This window comes from Oncorhynchus mykiss, chromosome 16, assembly GCF_057628025.1.
Source record: "Oncorhynchus mykiss isolate SJ-2025 chromosome 16, ASM5762802v1, whole genome shotgun sequence".
Lineage (NCBI taxonomy): Eukaryota > Metazoa > Chordata > Actinopteri > Salmoniformes > Salmonidae > Oncorhynchus > Oncorhynchus mykiss.
Window position 1 is genome coordinate 43,883,980 of NC_143037.1, and position 20,269 is coordinate 43,904,248.

Genomic DNA, 20,269 nt, shown 5'->3' on the forward strand with positions numbered 1-20,269 from the left:
AGACAGCTGGCCCGCCTGGTTGTTGTGCGGGATTATTTCTATGTAAACCTTCGGCTCTGTGGTATAGGCACGTGTTAGTGTCCGGTCGGGATTGTTTCCCATTGTACATTTTGATTTCCCTGTGTTTTGGGAACGTAACGTTTTTGTGAGCACCCTGTGGTGCATTGGTGCGATTAAAAGACGCGCAGCATTGAACTCTCTGTCTCCTGCATTTGACTCCACACCCACGACACCCGGAGCATTACAGAATCCCACACCTATCAAATTGATGGAGTCAGCAGGAGCAGCAGCCAACCCTCTCCCATCGATGGAGGAACGGGTTCTCCACCACACCACCGTCCTTCATCGGATCGGATCCGCGATGGATCAAGTGATGGAGAGAATGGACAGATGGGAGAGGAGTGGGCTCCTCTCTCCACCTTCGGCACCCACGGTTCCGGACTCCCCATCTCCCGACTCCAGCACCATCCGTCTGACGCTACCGAGGGCTTATGATGGAGCGGCGGCGGGTTGCCAGGGGTTTCTGCTCCAGCTGGAGCTATACCTGGCCACCATCAGACCCACTCCCTCAGGAGAAGAGAGGGTGAGTGTCCTCATCTCCTGCCTCACGGGTCGTGCCCTGGAATGGGCGAACGCGGTCTGGAATGGTCCAGACTCAGCGCGGGAGCACTACCCAGAGTTTTCCCGTCGCTCCCGCGCCGTGTTTGATCACCCTCTAGACGGCCGAGCGGCGGGAGAACGACTATTTCACCTCAGGCAGGAGAGGAGGAGCACCCAGGATTACGCGCTGGAGTTCCGGACCTTGGCAGCCGGATCTGGGTGGAACGACAGGGCCCTCATGGACCACTACAGGTGTAGTCTCCGAGAGGATGTCCGCCGGGAGTTAGCGTGTCGGGACACCACTCTGTCACTGGATCAGCTGATTGACATGTCCATTCGACTGGATAATCTGCTGGCTGCCCGCGGGCGTTCAGAGAGGGTCCTGTGCGTTCCACCACCCAGCCCCTCCGCTCCCATTCCGATGGAGTTGGGAGGGGCTGCGCCGAGGGGTACCGGAGGAGGAGGCCTTCCCTGCACCAACTGTGGTCGGAGAGGACACACGTCTGATCGGTGCTGGGGGGGTCCGTCTGGGAGTAGAGATGGCAGGCGGAACGCTTCTCGGTCACCCCAGGTGAGTCAGCATCAAACTCACCCAGAACCCCCTGTTGGCCACATGTTTGTCTTAACTTTTTTCCTTCGCTTTTTTCCCTCTTCCCAGCATAGGGCGCTCGTCGATTCAGGCGCAGCTGGGAACTTTATGGATCGCGGACTCGCCCTTAAGTTAGGGGTTCCGCTGGTGCCGATAGATTCTCCTTTCCCCGTGCACTCCCTAGATAGCCGGCCATTAGGGTCAGGGATGGTCAGGGAGACCACGGTCCCACTGGACATGGTGACGCAGGGGAATCATAGGGAGCATATCAGTTTCTTTATTATTGACTCGCCTGCGTTTCCAGTGGTGCTGGGGACTCCCTGGCTGGCCCGGCACAATCCTAAAATTTAGTGGAAACAGGGGGTTCTCCAGGGGTGGTCAGAGGAGTGTTCTGGAAGGTGTTTGGGAGTTTCCATCGGTGCCACGTCGGTGGAGAGTCCAGACCAGGGTTCCACGGTGTGCATTCCCCCCGAGTATGCCGATTTGGCAATCGCTTTCAGTAAAGTGAAAGCGACTAAATTACCACCTTATCGACCGGGAAGGGATTGTACGATAGATCTCCAGGTAGACGCTGCGCTTCCCAAGAGTCACGTGTACCCGCTGTCCCAGGAGGAGACGTTGGCAATGGAGACATATGTCACGGAGGCGCTGGGACAGGGGTACATTCGGTCCTCCATTTCACCCGTCTCCTCAAGTTTCTTTTTTGTGAGGAAAAAGGAGGGAGGCTTGCGTCCGTGTATCGATTATAGAGGTCTAAACGCCATCACAGTGGGGTATAGTTACCCTCTACCTCTCATCGCTACGGCGGTGGAATCGTTCCACGGAGCGCAGTTCTTCACAAAACTGGATCTCAGGAGCGCGTATAGTTTGGTGCGTATTCGGAAGGGAGACGAGTGGAAAACCGCATTTAGTACTACATCAGGCCACTATGAGTACCTCGTCATGCCGTATGGGTTAAAGAATGCTCCAGCCGTTTTCCAATCCTTTGTAGACGAGATTCTCAGGGACCTGTGCGGGCAGGGAGTGGTGGCTTATATCGATGACATTCTGATCTACTCGGCCACTCACACCGCGCATGTGTCTCTGGTGCGCAAGGTGCTTGGTAGACTGCTGGAGCATGACCTATACGTCAAGGCTGAGAAATGCGTGTTCTCTAAACGAGCCGTCTCTTTTCTGGGATATCGCATTTCCACCTCGGGGGTAGTGATGGAGGGTGACCGCATTAGGGCCGTGCGTAATTGGCCGACTCCGACCACGGTAAAGGAGGTGCAGCGTTTTCTGGGTTTTGCCAACTACTACCGGAGGTTTATCCGGGGTTTTGGCCAGGTAGCGGCTCCCATCACCTCACTGCTGAAGGGGGGCCCGGTGCGTTTGCAGTGGTCAGCAGAGGCGGACGGAGCATTCAACAAGTTGAAGGCGCTGTTTACTGATGCGCCCGTGTTGGCGCATCCGGACCCCTCTCTAGCATTCATAGTGGAGGTGGACGCGTCCGAGGCTGGGGTGGGTGCCGTGCTATCACAGCGCTCGGGTACGCCACCAAAACTCCGACCCTGCGCTTTCTTCTCAAGGAAGCTCAGCCCAGCGGAGCGTAACTATGATGTGGGGGACCGGGAGTTGCTAGCGGTGGTTAGAGCTCTGAAGGTGTGGAGACACTGGCTTGAGGGGGCTAAACACCCCTTTCTCATCTGGACCGACCACCAGAATCTGGAGTATATTCGGGCAGCTAGGAGACTTAACCCACGTCAGGCAAGGTGGGCCATGTTCTTCACCCGGTTCCGATTTACTTTGTCTTATAGACCGGGCTCCCAGAACGTGAAGGCTGACGCACTGTCCCGCCTTTATGACACGGAGGATGGGTCCACCGAACCTACTCCCATCCTTCCCGCCTCGAAGCTGGTAGCCCCAGTGGTATGGGAGGTGGACTCGGACATCGAGCGGGCGTTACGGGCTGAACCCGCGCCTCCTCAGTGTCCAGCGGGGCGAAGGTACGTGCCGCTTGGTGTTCGGGACAAACTGATTCGGTGGGCTCACGTCCTACCCTCCTCGGGTCACCCTGGGGTGACGAGGACAGTGGGGAGCCTTCAGGGGAGGTATTGGTGGCCTACGTTGGCTAAGGACGTTAAGGGTTATGTCTCCTCCTGTTCAGTGTGCGCTCAGAGTAAGGCTCCTAGGCACCTTCCTAGAGGGAAGCTACAACCCCTCCCTGTTCCACAGTGGCCATGGTCACATCTGTCCATAGATTTCCTAACCGATCTCCCGCCGTCTCAGGGGAACACCACGGTTCTGGTAATTGTGGATCGGTTCTCTAAGTCCTGCCGTCTCCTCCCGTTGCCCGGTATCCCTACAGCCCTACAGACTGCGGAGGCGTTATTCACCCATGTCTTCCGGCACTACGGGGTGCCGGAGGACATCGTTTCTGATCGGGGCCCCCAATTCACGTCCCGGGTATGGAGAGCGTTCATGGAACGTTTGGGGGTCTCTGTCAGCCTGACCTCCGGTTATCACCCCGAGAGTAATGGGCAGGTGGAGAGAGTGAACCAGGAGGTGGGTAGGTTTCTGCGGTCGTATTGCCAGGATCGGCCAGGGGAGTGGGCACGATACATTCCCTGGGCTGAAATGGCTCAGAACTCACTACGCCACTCCTCTACTAACGTGTCCCCTTTTCAGTGTGTGTTGGGGTACCAGCCGGTCCTGGCACCATGGCATCCGAGCCAGACCGAGGCTCCTGCGGTGGAGGAATGGGTACAGCGCTCCAAGGAGACCTGGAGGGCCGTCCAGGAATCTCTACGACAAGCGAGTGGACGGCAGAAGAGGAGTGCTGACCGCCACCGCAGTGAGGCCCCCGTGTTTGTACCGGGGGACAGGGTCTGGCTCTCGACCCGAAACCTACCTCTCCGCTTGCCCTGCCGGAAGCTGGGTCCGCAGTGTGTAGGGCCCTTTAAAGTCCTGAGGAGGATAAACGAGGTGTGTTATCGATTACAACTCCCTTCCTATTATCGTATTAACCCCTCGTTTCATGTGTCTCTCCTCAGGCCGGTGGTAGCTGGTCCCCTGCAGGACAGTGAGGTACCGGAGGTCCCTCCCCCCCCGCTGGACATCGAGGGGTCCCCGGCGTACACGATCCGGGCCATTCTGGACTCAAGACACGGGTGAGGGGCCTGCAGTACCTCGTGGACTGGGAGGGGTACGGTCCGGAGGAGAGGTGCTGGGTACCGGTGGGGGACATCTTGGATCCCTCCATGTTGAGGGATTTCCATCGCCTCCATCCGGATCGTCCTGCGCCTCGTCCTCCGGGGCGACCTCGAGGCCGGTGTCGGCGCGCTGCGGGAGCCACGCGTCGGGGGGGGGGTACTGTCACGAGTCCGACCGAGGGTGTTTCCCTTTCCCGGGCAGGTGGCGCTCGGCGGTCGTCGTCACCGGCCTATTAGCTGCCACTGATTGTTTTTCCTTCCCCTCCTTGTATGTTGAGTGGTAGCACCTGTGAATGTTTAATTAGTTTGTCTTTATTAGACAGCCGGCCCGCCAGGTTGTTGTGCGGGATTATTAATATGTAAACCTCGTATAGGCACGTGTTAGTGTCCGGTCGGGATTGTTTCCCATTGTACATTTTGATTTCCCTGTGTTTTGGGAACGTAACGTTTTTGTGAGCACCCTGTGGTGCATTGGTGCGATTAAAAGACGCGCAGCATTGAACTCTCTGTCTCCTGCATTTGACTCCACACCCACGACACCCGGAGCATTACAACCGCCACATGAAAGGAAGACCCAGAGTTACCTCTGCTTTAGAGGATAAGTTCATTAGAGTTACCAGCCTTAGAAATTGCAGCCCAAATAAATGCTTCACAGAGTTCAAGTAACAGACGCATCTCAACATCAACTGTTCAGAGGAAACTGTGTGAATCAGACCTTCATGGTCGAATGGCTGCAAAGAAACCACTACTAAAGGACACCAATAATAAGAAGATACTTGTTTGGACCAAGAAATACGAGCAATGGACATTAGAAGTGGAAATGTGTCCTTTTGTCTGGAGACCAAATTGGAGATTTTTGGTTCCAACTGCCGTGTCTTTGTGAGATGCGGTGTTGGTGAACGGATGATCTCCGCATGTGTATTTCCCACCGTAAAGCATGGAGGAGGAGGTGTTATGATGTCGGGGTGCTTTGCTGGAGACAATGTCTGTTATTTATTTAGAACACTTAACCAGCATGGCTACCACAGCATTCTGCAGTGATACACCATCCTATCTGGTTTGGGCTTAGTGGGACTATCATTTGATTTTCAACAGGACAATGACCCAACACACCTCCAGGTTGTGTAAGGGCTATTTTACCAAGAAGGAGAGTGATGGACTGCAGACGACCTGGCCTCCACAACCAAGTTGAGATGGTTTGGGATGAGTTGGACCGCAGAGTGAAGGAAAGCAGCCAACAAGTGCTCAGCATATGAGGGAACTCCTTCAAGGCTGTTGGAAAAGCATTCCAGGTGAAGCTGCTTAAGAGAATGCCAAGAGTATGCAAAGCTGTCATCAATGCAAAGGGTGGCTATTAGAAGAATCTCAAATATAAAATATATTTTGATTTGTTTAACACTTTTTTGGTTACTACAGGATTTCATATGTGTTATTTCATAGTTTTGATGTCTTCACTATTATTCTACAATGTAAAATAAAATAAATAAATAAATAAAAACCCTTGAATGAGTAGGTGTTCTAAAACTTTTGACCGGTAGTGTATATATATATATATTTTTTTTTTCCTCTGTCATTTTCCCCTAACCCTACCACCCCTCCCCTAATTGGAGTAACCTAATGGACAACAACACTTAGGCTTCTACTTCCAGCTTATACATACTGAATACTATTTACGGCCACATTATATTTTGTATTAGTTTGTTTATCGTTAGTTTATTTTTAGTCTCATCATTCAGCTACCTTCAACCCCTCCCATCTATCTCTGAACACCATCCAGTTTTAATTTCTACGTGCCATTTACATTTCAACTGTGCTCTGATGTTTCACAAAAGTTCTGAACCTTTCTATTCTCATAGTTTCTACAGGTTGTAAACAAAATAAAACAATTTTGCGAAGAGTATAATTATACTATTGATTCATATCACTCAGCAGTGCTACTTGCAGAGTTAACTCCGAGTAAATGTTGCAATTCTTCAGCCACTCCGAAACCTGTGACTAAAAACAAGCTACACATGGACAGTACCAAAACAATTTAATGATTACGTCTCTTCGCAGAAAGGTCTGCAGAACTGGAATGGTTGTATCCCCCATATACAGTACATTCGGAAATTTTTCAGACCCCTTGTCTTTTTCCTCATTGTGTTACGTTACAGCCTTATTCTAAAATTGATTAAATAGTATTTTTCCCCCTCATCAATCTACGCACAATACCCCATAATGACAATGCAAAAACAGGCAGAAGAGTTCAATCTTGGTTTCATCAAATCAGAGCATCTTGTTCCTCATTGAATGAGAGTCCTTTAGGTTCCTTTTTGGCAAACTCCAAGCGGGCTGTCATGTGCCTTTTACTGAGGAGTGGCTTCCGTCTGGTCACTCTACCATAAAGGCCTGATAGGGGGAGTGATGCAGTGATGGTTGCCTTCTGGAAGGTTCTCCCATCTCCACAGAGGAACTCTGGAGCTCTGTCAGAGTGACCATCGGGTTCTTGATTACCTCCCTGACAAAGGCCCTTCTCCCTGATTGCTCAGTTTGTCCGGGAGCCAGCTCTAGGAAGAGTCTTGGTGATTCCAAACTTCGTCCATTTAAGAACAATTGAAGACACTGTGTTCTTGGGGACCTTCAATGCTGCAGACATTTTTTTGCTACCCTTCCCCGAATATGTGCCTCAACACAATCCTGCCCCGGAGATCTACGGACAATTCCTTCGAACGCATGGCTTGGTTTTTGCTCTGACATGCACTGTCAACTGTGGGACCTTACAGGTGTGTGCCCAATCAGTGTCCAATCAATTATATTTACCACAGGTGGACTCCAATCAAGTTTTTGAAATATCTCAAGGATGATCTGAGCTCAATTTCAAGTCTCATAGCAAAGGGTCTGAGTACTTATGTAAATAATATATATATATACATTTGCAAACATTTCTAAAAACCTGTTTTCGCTTTGTCAATATAGGGTGTTGTGAGTAGATTGACGAGAAACAACATTAATTTAATTTTAGAATAAGGCTATAAGGTAACAAAATGTTGAAAAAAGGAAGGGGCCTCAACACTTTCCAAATGCACTTTACATCAAAAATCTCTTCCCAACTCTTTAGCAATCTGTATGGCACAGGTGTCCATTTTTTGGTCATTAAACAAAACTGGTATTCTTTTTTATTTATCACAATTTCCTTTAACCCATTTTGGTTTTTAATGCAGGGCCAACAGACAAGTTCCTTACTTTCTCCCCCTTCCTCCTGCCTCTTCCATTTTTTAGGTAATGCTGCGATTAGTTGGTTGTTTTTATTTCAAAAATGTTTTTACCTTTATTTATACAGTTTTTTCTCATTGAGATAATATCTCTTTTCCAAGAGAGACCTGGTCCAATAGCAGCAGGGGGAACAACGCTTCACTGTGTATTTGTGTTGTATATTTGTTTTAAATATATATATTTGTTTAATCAATTAGTATATTTGTGTTTAAGCATAATATTTGTTGTAATATTTCTTCTGTCTTTTCTGGTGGATTAAACTGAAATTGCAACTAACTTTCAATGGCTTATTTTGAAAATAGCGATATTTGGGAGGTTATTTAATTTACAAATAACCAAAAGAGAGAGTTTGTAATCTGAATAAAGATTTTTAGAAAAGGCCATTCTTGAACACGGGGTGAGCCATTCTTACTAATCTGTTAGAGAACCAGTTCAGATTTAAGTGGAGATTTTGTATGATTTATGACTTTAGTGAGAGTCATAATGCTTTCATTTTTGTACTATCTGCCCTCCGAATTCATATCAACTGTATAAATAGGCCATTTTAATTTTGTCTGGCTTGCCATTACAAATGAAATGGGATATATTTTGCTCATATAATAAAAATAAAAACAATTAGTCAGGTGTAGGCAGGCCCATAAGCAAATAGGTAAGGTTGATTTTTCCACAAATAGACAGGTATTTTCCTTTCCATGGTAGCAAGATTTTAGCTATTTTTGCTAACTTTCTAAATCTATTGTAGTGAGAACCTTTTTTTCTTTCAGGATATGAAAACTGGGTATGTCCACTTCACCGTTAGACCATTTCATTGGTAAATTACAGTTATGTAAAAGTAGTCTTTTTTTAGTGATCCAATACATCATATAGAATTTTTTATTTGGCTGTAATCCAGAGAGATTGGAAAAAAATATCTAGATCCTCTATGAGTTTATAGTGTGCTCAGAATTGTGGATTTAAAAGAAAGCAGGAATCAATAGCGTCCAATGACACCTTTGGTTATAAGCGCTGGATTTCAAGCCCCTTGATATTGTTGTTGGGTCTCATTTTAATAGCTAACATGTATATGGCCATAATAAAGAAATATGTCGATAGTGGACAACCTTGTTTCACTCCTTTCTAAGAAGTAGCCATTATTTACTATTTTATACGTAGGGTTACCATACATAACTTTAACCCATTGTATAAGAGATTTTCCAAAATTGAAATATTCTAGGCATTTATATATCAATTCCAGTAGTACTTTATCAAAAGTCTTTTCAATGTCAGTTATGAATACCAGGCCTGGTTTCCCAGATGTTTCATAGTGTTCTATTGTTTAGGGTGACCTTTGATTATCCCTAGTGCAAGGTGCACCTGTGTAATGATCATGCTGTTTAATCACTTCCTTGATATGCCACAACTGTCAGGCGGATGGATTATTTTAGTAGAGGAGAAATGTTCCCTAACAGGGATATTAACACATTTGTGGACATTCGAGAGAAATGAACTTTTTTTGCGTATGGAACATTTCTGGGATATGTTATTTCAGCTCATGAAACATGGAACCAACACTTTACATGTTGCACTTATATTTTTGTTCAGTGTATGTAATCTCCTGAGCTGCTTCCCTAGGCTTTCAGGTACTGTAGCTATAGCCTAGTTAAGGGTGTGTGTGTGTGTGTTTATGTGTGTCTGTTACCTTCCAGGGTATCTAGCCTTGTAAAGGGAGTATCTGCATGTTATCACAGATAGGTAATTACTTAGCTGGCAAAGCTGACCTCAGGAATGTAGACTTTTCCCTTCCCCCTAACCCCGCCCTTCCCCCTCCCGCTACACCCCTCCCCCTCTGCCCTTCTCTCCCATGTCTCCCTTCCCCCGGAACTCATTCACCTTTACCTTCCCCCCTGCACTCTTTCACCTTTCCCTTCCCTCCACCCTACACTGGCATTCCCCTACCTCCTTTCTATTACACTCACCCCCTTCCTTCCCTCGCTTCCTCCCTCAACCCCTCCTTGACGGCACACCCCCTCTCCCGTGAGGCTCAAAGTTCACCCCGACGCTTTCACAGAATTCTTAGATTACCTGTAATCTTCTTTTTTTCTAAAGGAAAGGGGAAAAAAACCTGTTGGTACAAGGCTGAATGGAATGGAATTATCAGTGATTTGGTCATAGCGAAAATGGTATATCGAGGGATGAATGTAAAAGTACACCATTGCACAACACAACAGAGTTTTCCCCAAAGACTGAAAAGCATATCTGGGGAATCAGTTGTCGTCTGCTTTTCACCAATTGAGGAATTTGACGACCTCAGTCACCGCAGCTCGGCTCCTTTCCTGACTACTTCTTTCCCGTTACTTGTGATGAGGAGAGTTCTGCTGAAGTCCCAGGCTTGCCTCCCAAATGGAACCCTAGTCTTTACATAGCACACTACTTTTGAACAGAGCCATATAGGTCCTATAAAGGGAATAGAGTGCCGTTTGAAATTCAGAGAGGTTGGAAAAAGGCTTTATGCTGGCTCTGACGCATACTGACTGAGTCACTCTACAAACTGTCCTTGAGCAGAGGGAAACACACTCCTTCTTGCCAGGACTGAACATCAACAGAGGCGAAGCCATGGCAGAGCCGGGCATAGGCACTGCCAGATTGAACACTGGCCCTCCCAATCAGGATGGCTTAAAATATATATTTTTTCAATATAAAATTAAATAAATGATTTTGACTTGTTGTTTGTATTGCCTCCTTACTAATCATACATGTTGAAAAATGCAGTAGGAGGTTCCAGGGATATAACTGGCTATATCGTAATTATATGGTACAACTTATTGCAATAGCCATAGATATGGATCATTGTTATATTGTCTGTGGTAATAACAATAGCGGCAGGCTACATACATTGTAGCCTACTTACAACTGTTACAATCTACCTGTCCCCATGACAACGAAACAATATACTCTCAAAAGGATAACGTTGATTTAAATGCAGGCCACTTGCACCCAGCCAATAATAACATTTCATAATTTGGTTTCAGTCACTTTAGTCACGCGGTCCTGGCTCAAGACGCAAACAAATGATCACACTATGATGACATCTGGGTGAAATCCCACGTGCCTTATATTCTGTATATCAAGGAGATGAGAGCTTATTTCTGTGTGCTGACTAGCCTAAGCTGACATTTAAACGAGGTTTAAACTGTCATTTGTGACTGTTCGGTGTATTTCTCTATCAGAAAGAACACTAGTAGTTGTATCTGTCATGTGAATTCATGAGTTATGCTGTTATGTGTTTATTATCTAATATGAATGCCACAACCAAAGTTCCCCCTGGGAACAATAAAGGTCTTCTATTTTTACTCTATTCTGTTCTATGCACATTCATACTACTATGTGGCTGAGAGTAAGCTTTTGCATACACACGTTGTGCACACTTGAGGGCTAATCAGGGTAGATACACAAGGAGTCAAGGCAGAGGGTTGAGGGACTGTGTTGCCAAGCAACTTGCAGTTGATTATAAAAACACTTGTGCCATTACATGATAATACGAGCCATCCCAGGACATCAGTGTCCTGATAATGACTAGGTTTTGAGATCATCCATGACCCACTGCCATACTTTTTTTTTACTGATGGTGTAATGCCATGTACCTTTGCCAAAATATTGGGCCATGGTCAAGGTTAGGCCATGGTCAATGTTATAACATTAGTCTATTAGTCCCTATGTTAGATATGATTAATGATGTGTATTAATAATTGATCATGTTATTGAAGACTATACAAGCTACAAAAAGCCTTTATAAAATGGCAATAAAAGTGAAATGTGTGTCCAGACTTTCATAGGAAATAGTAACATGTCCAAAGTCATACGTGTTCATTGTCTGGTGGTTTCCAGGTTTACCAAACAGCCTACATGGAAAGAGGAACACAGAAACGCGCGCTTTTTTTTTTTTTTTAACGCAAAGTCACATAGAAGGCTACACAATACCAGTGGCTGGGAGCTGGGAGAGCGCTAGTCAAATCACAACCCCAGTCAGATTCTAAACTGAATTTCCCTGTCTGACGTCAGCTGACTGCCTGCCTTGGCTGTGCTCTTCGCTCCAGACATAGTGCTGCTGCTGAAAAAAATGCTGCTCTCTGTGCCGCCGAGGACAGGATTCAACCCATACAACGGCTACACTAACAGAGCCAGTAAAAAGGTAAAGCGATGCTGTATTTTACTCCATCTGAATAATGTGCTATATGTTATATGTAGGCTATATGCCGGTCTCATTCCTCCTGGATTGTTTGTGGCAGTTGGGTTGCCTGGTTATTAAGCTGCAGTGTCCTTGAAAGTGGACCATTTATGCTACAAAATAACTATAGGCTATTTTGTCGATTTAAAATAGCTTGTAACTCTTGTCTATCCCCCAAACAAGATTGGGAATAGATAATAGAATAGAATACCGGTATAATGCATGGATTTATTGTAGGCTATGCGTCGGGGTGAACGTTAGTGCTCTTCCTCGCTCTGGTCATTGGCACAGAGAAAGTCAATGTACGGATTAAACTTGCGCGGCGAATAGCCTAGATCATTTTTGCGCTCGTTCTCGGGTTTATACCAATGTCTAATTGTTAACTGAACGACCAATTGTTGGATGTGTCAAATATATTTTTCATCGTGACGAGAGTAAGATCTCTCTTTGAGTAGACCGTAACGTAAGTTAACCAAATAAGTTTATTTAGTGTAAAGATTTACACCACCCCTTGAAATCCAACCTGGTCTCAGAGTATTTCGTATTATTCTTTATGTAAATTCGAGATACGCCAATTAAACGTATAGGGAAAGGAAACTGAATGTATTCACCTGGAATTAGTATGATATATTATGTTTCGTATGAGATGTATTAATTTGTGGCTGTCCATAACTAATTTTGTATGTTATGTTATGAATTTGCAAAATGTATGATATGTTAGCAAGGTGGATAGGTGGTGAACATTAGCTATCTGGCTAATGTTAGTTAGACTAGGGGTTAGGCGTTAGGTTTACGTTTAGGAGTTAGGTTAAAGGGTTAAGGTTAGGGGTAGGGTAAGGGTTAGCTAAAATGTTTAGGGTTAGGGTTAGCTAACATGCTAAGTAGTTGCAAAGTAGCTAAAAAGTTATAAGTAGTTGAAAAGTTACTAATTAGCTCAAACGCTAAAGTTGTCTGTGTTGAGATTCGTACTCACCTTTGTGTTCCTAGATGTTTGCTTTATACGCCTATCCGTCCACCCCAATGTGCGTAACCATACCAAACGTAATACATCATACTAATTTGCATGTCCCGGATTCACATTTACTATGTTACGTCTAGTCTATGAGACCAGGCTGTGATTGTCCGATGGCTGGTCAATATAAAACAGTGATTTATAGATATGGAAATATGAATATGCACTGCTGTACATAGTGTAGCCTTTTGAAATTGTTCAATTCAATATGCTGATTATTATTCAACATATTTGTAACAACCTAACAGTTTGTAATGATAAATTATATTTTTGGGAAGTTGATAAAAAAAAATTACATGTAAAATGAACATCCAGAAAACAGAAAAAATATAATGATGAAGTTGAATATGGAGTGTTGGATTGGGTGAGATATTACGGGAATTGAAATTAAGAAACGATAAAGCATATCTTTTTTCAAATGTAGCCTAATTGTAAAATTCTTTTAATACATTTTTTTGTGATCCTAGTTTTGATCCTGATGCTTTCACATTATGGATGGGGAAAAAAATGCATGTTTCTTGTGTCAAAAGCATATTCTATTATTCTGCATTGTGAATCTTGGTGTTGACTTGGTGCAACATTGCTGAAATACGCATTGGAAGTGTTCAACTTTCCTGAAACATAACCCTAGCTCCCACCTCCCAGGGCTGTGTTATTCGTTTCCCTGCGTCATGGTTTGCAGGAATTCAGATTGCTCAGATTAATTGCCTGGAATTCCTGGAATTCTGCATGCATCCCAAATGGCACCCTATTCCCTATACAGTGCACTACTCTGCCTTCAAACAATGTGCTCGTGTCAGGATAGAAGGGGTGTCTGCTACTCTGCTTTTGCAAACTCATGCCTTTTTTTTTGCTCATCGTGAGAGCTCAAACGTCACTCTGAGGGAAAACATGTAAACCCAAGGTCAAGTGGTAAACCCTGCTTTTTTATACCAGGAAAAAAGGGTGGAGGAAGGAGAGGGATTAAGATTTTTTTCTTTCTTTCTTTCTTCTGCTTTCGATTACGCACCCCTCCCTTACCCTCCTCTCTTCCCTCCCCCATTTTCTTCTTTTTTCCCTCTCACATACCTTGATTTCTTTGGTTGTTAGGGGTTCAGTTCCCGTGGACAAGGGAGCCACCAGACCTTTCCTCTGTATAGAGTAAAGTGAGCCACTTTTCTCAAACCCAATGTGTTTGTCTTATTCATCAGATTGCTCTGTCTTCATTTTCTCTTTCTTCAATGTCTTTTCTGCATATCTGAAACAAACAAAAAAAACGGTTTAGTTTTTTTTTGTACTTTTGAGTGTAGAGTTGGATCGACTCAGAGAGGGAAGAATGAAGACCCACCTGCCGTCTCTATGTTGTTGAAGAGTTGGTGAGGTTGCAGGTTGAAGTAGAAGCACCAGAAGAGTGCCATCGTTGTGTCCCCCCCCCCCCCCCCCCCCCCCCCCCAAAACCTTTTCTGCACACTGTGGCAGAATACAGTACCAGGCAGCAAACACAGAAAGCTTATACTTTCAGAAACATGATCTTTTCTACCGTGCCTTTGAAAATCTCTTGTGCCAAGCAGGTAGGCCTTTGCTTATTTAGACAGATAAAACATGCAATGTGTGATGTGTTTGTTGACAGATTTTGAAAATGTGTTTATGGAGAACTGAGTATAAATAGAACTGGGATCATTTCAGTGGGAGATCAAGTTTTTTTTCTCTCTCCTTGGATTTTCTCCTCAAAAAGCTTTCCTTGCTTCCCTGTGACGATTTGAGAAGGAGGCAAGGAGGGTGGATGTGAGGAATCGAGGAACATATTTTTGAGACTCCAGCTGTGGCCTGAGGTGTGGGAGCAAAACTCCGTCGCTTGCTGTGTACAGCAACATACTGTACATTGTGGAAACATACATCCAATAACCTCCAGGGCTAATACTTACAGTGCTGTAGTTCAGTGAGAGAGGAAGGACCAGCTCAGAGCTATCACCCACACTTAAAATGTCTCTTAAATATGTCCTATTGTGTACTGGTAAAGAATGGAAAGACTGCACTCAGATGAGGTATTATATATCTCACCATATTACAATACATTCTAAAGGCTCTACGTGCTTATAATGATATATAGAGCATTGTATATTTAGGTAATAAAGTGTAAACCATGTGATTTTTAAAGTAAGGTTTTCCTAGCCTGGTGTTGCATCCAGCCTGCTTGTGCTATAAGCCAACTCCTCTCTATGTTCGATGCCTAAGATGTTTGGCTTGCCAATGGTAGAAGTGTCGCCTACAGCACATACAAACAGTATGGGGCAAGACTAGGAGTTTCCCAGTACTCACTCGGTCATATTTAAAGGAAAACTCCACCCAAAAACAATATTTTGATATTTGTCTCATTAGTCCATTGTTGTCCATCATTTTTTTTATTGTATTTATTTAATTGAACCTTTATTTAACTAGGCAAGTCAGTTACAAACAAATTCTTATTTAGAATGACGGCCTACCCCGGCCAAACCCTAACACGGACGATGCTGGGCCAATTGTGCGCCGCCCTATGGGACTCCCAATCATGGCCGGTTGTGATACAGCCTGGAATCGAACCAGGGTCTGTAGTGATGCCACTAGCACTGAGATGCAGTGCCTTAGACCGCTGCGCCACTCGGGAGCAAAAGAAATGCGCGTAATGTTTTACATGTCAGCAATCAAGTTTTGAAGATATATGACTTTCAAAATAGAGAAAAACAGCCAGTATGATGCATTCTGCATCACGTGAGGCAAAACGCAGCATCATATTTCTGTATTTTGAAAGTTGCATATCTTCAAAACTTGATTGCTGACATGCAAAACATTTTGGGACTATATCAACAATGGACTAATGAAACAAATACCAAAAGATAGTTCTCGAGGGGAGTTTTCCTCTAATCCTTCATTGTCTTGAGAGACACATTCTTTAGTCTGTGTTCCGGTACTAATGAGGCTTTTAGGAATGTGGAGAACGTGAAAACGGCCGTAGAAAAGAAACCCCCTCTGTCTTACCCCCAATTCTGAGGGTAACTAACTAACACAAACATTTGTTTATGGCGTGGGAATGTAAAGAAATAATTTAACTCCACATTCTAATGCTGCTGCTGTCTGTAAGGAGCAGTGTGAACAAACATGTAGGAGGCTGTGTGTTTACAGTAGGGGAACAGGACAGGAAGGACTTCCATCAGACGCCAGTGTGGGTCAAACTCAATGCAGTGATCAAGAGTGCATATAAGAGCACACATTGTTCACACAATGCTGCAAAACCAATCTACCGGTAGCTACCGAATGGTAATGACACAAGATTTGTGATTCATAAGCATGTTCAGAAACAAATGAAAGATGGACTACGCACACTGACTGCACACATTGCAGCACATTAGCTTCCCCTATGTGTATTTGGGATGTACCTAGTTACAGCTAGTGTATGCACCTATACATCATGGAAATTCCACAAATTCATTTATTCATACCAATGCTATTAATCATGCACTGTGTTTTGTTTGTTCTTTATCCAACCAGGTGAATCCCATTGAGATATCAATCTCTTTTTCATGGGAGCCCTTCTGTACTGTTTGGTAGAACAGAACACCTGGAGCTGGCAGGCAGGCCGAAAACAGGCAGGCAGGCAGGCCGCAGGCAGACAGGCAGGCAGCAGGCAGGCAGGCCGCAGGCAGACAGGCAGGCAGGCCGCAGATAGACAGGGAGGCAGACAGGCAGATAGACAGAGGCAGACAGCAAACAGACAGACAGGCAGGCAGATGGGAGCCTGGTGGGTGTGGATCCATCTCATTCTCTGGTTCTCTGCCATCTTCCTTGTCTCAGAACGAGCAGAGCAGAGCAGCCTTAATGAGACAGTACCTTCTGACTGGAGAGCACATGAGAGGGATTAGCGCCTTCCGCTAGCAAGCTCCCCAATTATCTCCCCAATTAGATAGGCTTCAATGGCCCAGGCCCCATCCATCCATCCCCATTCATCCATCCATCACATAGATCCAGACAGGTCTCGTCCAACAGCATACAGCTCTATTTAGCACCAGTGCCAGGCTCCATCCTCTATCAAGCAGCACACCAATCCTTTAGCCAGGCCCAGGCCACATCTATCCAGCCCCATCATCCATCCAACACACACATCCAGACAGGCCTCATCTAGACCTAGGCCCCATCCAGCATACAGATTATATCTACTATATCTACCAGGCTTCATACAGCTCCATTCTGTACCATACAGATTCTATAGCCACACCCAGACCCAGCTCCATCCATTCACCAGCCACATACAGATCCCAGTACCCAGGCAGGTGCATCCCTCCTGATAGGGTTTACATGCAGGCTGGTATGCTGGGAGTAAAGGCAGAGCTAGCCACAGGGAGAGGTCGCGGTTGTAGGAAAACAAACAATGTGCTGCCCTGCTACTGATGCTGAAAAGAGGCAGATTAGAGGTGTAGAATGGGTATGGTGAATGAATGGGCTCTGTGAGAGTAACAACAGTGATTAATGACGGGGTGGTAAAACTCCTATGGAGGGGTTCAAGGCTGCGTGCTGCTGGGTGTTGTGAAGGCCATGATGAATGCAGAACTGTGGAAAAGCAGACAGAATGGTATAGCAGTAGAGCAGTGGTTTGGGAAGGATGTAACTTGTTAGAGAGAGAGGAGGAGGAGGAGGAGAAAAAAGGGGAATAAAGAAGAAGAGGAACTGTTTCATTAGAGCGGGTTACCAATTACACTTGCAGGAAACAATGGGCCAGCTAGTTGGACACCATTAGGTCAGCACTGGAGCAGAGTGGAGCGGAGTGGGAGGTGACTACTGAGGGCTGGAATCAAGCTCATTCGGGCTACTTTAGAGACACTAGGCGCTTTCCAGTTTTTCCTGTGTCTAATATGCTCTCATTTTCGACCGAGCTGACCACATCGATTCACAGGGGGACTGTTATAGGTTAAAACAGTAACTGATTTCCCCTCCAAAGCGGTGTCAGCTCAGTATTGATATAAATTGAGTTGTGGCTGTAGCAGCCCTGCAGAGTGCCGACTCGACTGAAATGTGATTCATGCGAGGAGTCCTCTGTCTAGAAGTGTATCCATGGTCTGGTGTTTATAGGTCATGATGGTAATGTTTTATGTTATTACTGCCCCCATTAGCAGACCATAGTAGCCTTACACTGAAAGCCTATCTAGCAGACAGTTAAGTACACTGAAATCCTATCTAGGAGGCAGTTAAGTACACTGAAATCCTATCTAGGAGGCAGTTAAGTACACTGAAATCCTATCTAGGAGGCAGTGTAGTGAAATAACCAAATTGCTATTGATTTCGCAGCCCTGGCCCCGGATTTGTAGGGTACTATATTGACATGTTGCCCTTTGCTTAACCACCCACTGTAACAGGTTATCCTGCTAATTGTTTCCTGAATAGATTTTTGTAGATTAGGTTACACTCTAGTTAAATATAAATCGGTGGATCATGAACAGCCTGGAGAGTTGACTGATAACAGCCCAGATGTGATCTAATGGACGTGCCTATTCAGGACTGTCGAGGAGTGTAGCATTTTACTGTGACAGATTGGGGTTCAAATCTTGGTTTCCTGCACATTTTAGCTAAAGCCTATAGGCATAAAGTCTCAAGCAAGGTTAGCCTACTCATCATGCCAATTGGTTTTTACCAAACCACCTCCCTTATATCCTCACCAAATGTCTAATCTCACCCAGAATCAAATTTTTCATACATGCTAGCCAGCGACTGCCCAATGTAATCATATCCTGTTTCTGATGTCATATCCTGTCTCTGCCTCGCTCCAGCCGACGTATGTGTCTTCCAGCCACCAGATGGCTCTACCCAGCCCCAACCACACCACCAGCAGCAGCAGCAGTAACGGCAGCCTCAGCGCAGAGCAGCTGAGCAAAACTAACCTCTACATCCGCGGCCTCCACCCGGGAACCACAGACCAGGACCTGGTCAAACTGTGTCAGCCGTGAGTAACTCATCAACAAATCACTCCGCCACCACACGTCTCAGTGAATCTATGGCTCTGTGTAAAATGAACGAACTGTGGTGGAAGAGAATAGTGAGAGAGGAAATTGTGTTAATGGGGATAGACAGGGCCTGAAATAATGCTTGAGCTGAAAAGGGCAAGAAGCGGGTGCACCTTTCACAAGTGTCTCACCAGTCAGTGGCCTGTGGACAGATCAACTGGACGTTTCAGGCAGGCACAACTGAGGGCAGACTTTCCAACAGCTAGCTTACTAAGCACGTTTTGTCTCTCTCCCTGGCGCTTCCTCTCTGTATGATGGTCTTGCCATCACCAGAGAATGGGCTCACTCAGCTTCCAGTGGTCTGAGTGGTTGGTATCTCCGCATTCAAATAAATCAGATGATTACAGCATATCCAATATGCATTAGACACACGGCAGTGATAACCAGAACTGTCATGCCAGAGCCACTTGGTCTGTGTCTGTTCGGTCTTCCATGAAACACCAAATGAAGAAGCCCGTTGGGTGAAGATGAAGGAGTTGGCTGCCCTTCATTGAATACTGGAGCCTGAGGAGAAACGAAACAGTAGAACGAGTGAGACGTAAAGATAGATGCTGAGGGAAGGAAGGAGAAAGAGGAGGGGGAGGGAGAGGGAAGGAGAGATTAAATGGGGAGAAAGGGAATGAAGGAGAGAGAGAGTGTGGGAAGTAAGAGAGGGAGAGGAAGGGAATCAGATGGAGAGAAAGCGAGAGAGAAGGCAAGAGGGAGGGGGAAGGAGAGAAGCAGAGTGAATGAGGCCTGCTATTTTCCAGCTGTCTGGAAGATATGGCTCATACGAGGCTGCCCAAACCCACAGGAAACCCTGAGCCCAGGGGAAAGGGAAATACAAACAAGGCCAGTGGCATGAAGAGGGGGATGGAGAGAGACAGCGGGAGAGAGAGGGGGGTGGAGGGAGAGGGGGAATTAGGAGGAGGAATGTAGGGAGTTAAGGTTTTCTGTGTGAGGTGGTATGTGGGTAGTTCTGCTGTTACAGAGTAGATACAGTCACTGTATTTTCTTGTGAGTAGAGGAGGGCATTAAACAAGGCGTACGGTTTTGTATACCACTGTTGAGATGTAAATATGCTTTGTTAAAAATAGGCAATAAGAATGGATGGCGCTATGCAAGGTCTACTCTACTGTCCACTGAGTGTACAAAACATTAGGAACACTTGCTCTTTCCATGACATAGACTGACCAGATGAATCCAGGTGAAAGCCATGATCCCTTATTGATGTCACTTGTTACATCCACTTCAATCAGTGTAGGTGAAGAGGAGGAGACAGGTTAAAGAAGGACTTATAAGCCTGGAGACAATTGAGACAATGATTGTGTATGTGTGCCATTCAGAGGGTGAATGGGCAAGACAAAATATTTATGTGCATTTGAACAGGTTATAGTAGCAGGTGCCAGGCGCACCGGTTTGTGTCAAGAACTG

The 20,269-nt window shown here is 45.7% G+C and overlaps 1 protein-coding gene across 1 annotated transcript in view; it reads left to right on the forward strand.

Annotated features, from left to right (window-relative positions):
- Nucleotides 1-11,557: 11,557 nt before the first annotated feature.
- Nucleotides 11,558-20,269, forward strand: part of LOC110491055 (RNA-binding motif, single-stranded-interacting protein 2) — a 36,672-nt gene continuing 27,960 nt past the window's right edge. The window contains exons 1-2 of the mRNA XM_036946902.2: nt 11,558-11,800; nt 18,623-18,795. Coding sequence (XP_036802797.1) covers nt 11,729-11,800; nt 18,623-18,795 — 245 coding nt within the window. The 5' untranslated portion in view covers nt 11,558-11,728. The remainder of the gene's footprint in view (nt 11,801-18,622; nt 18,796-20,269) is intronic.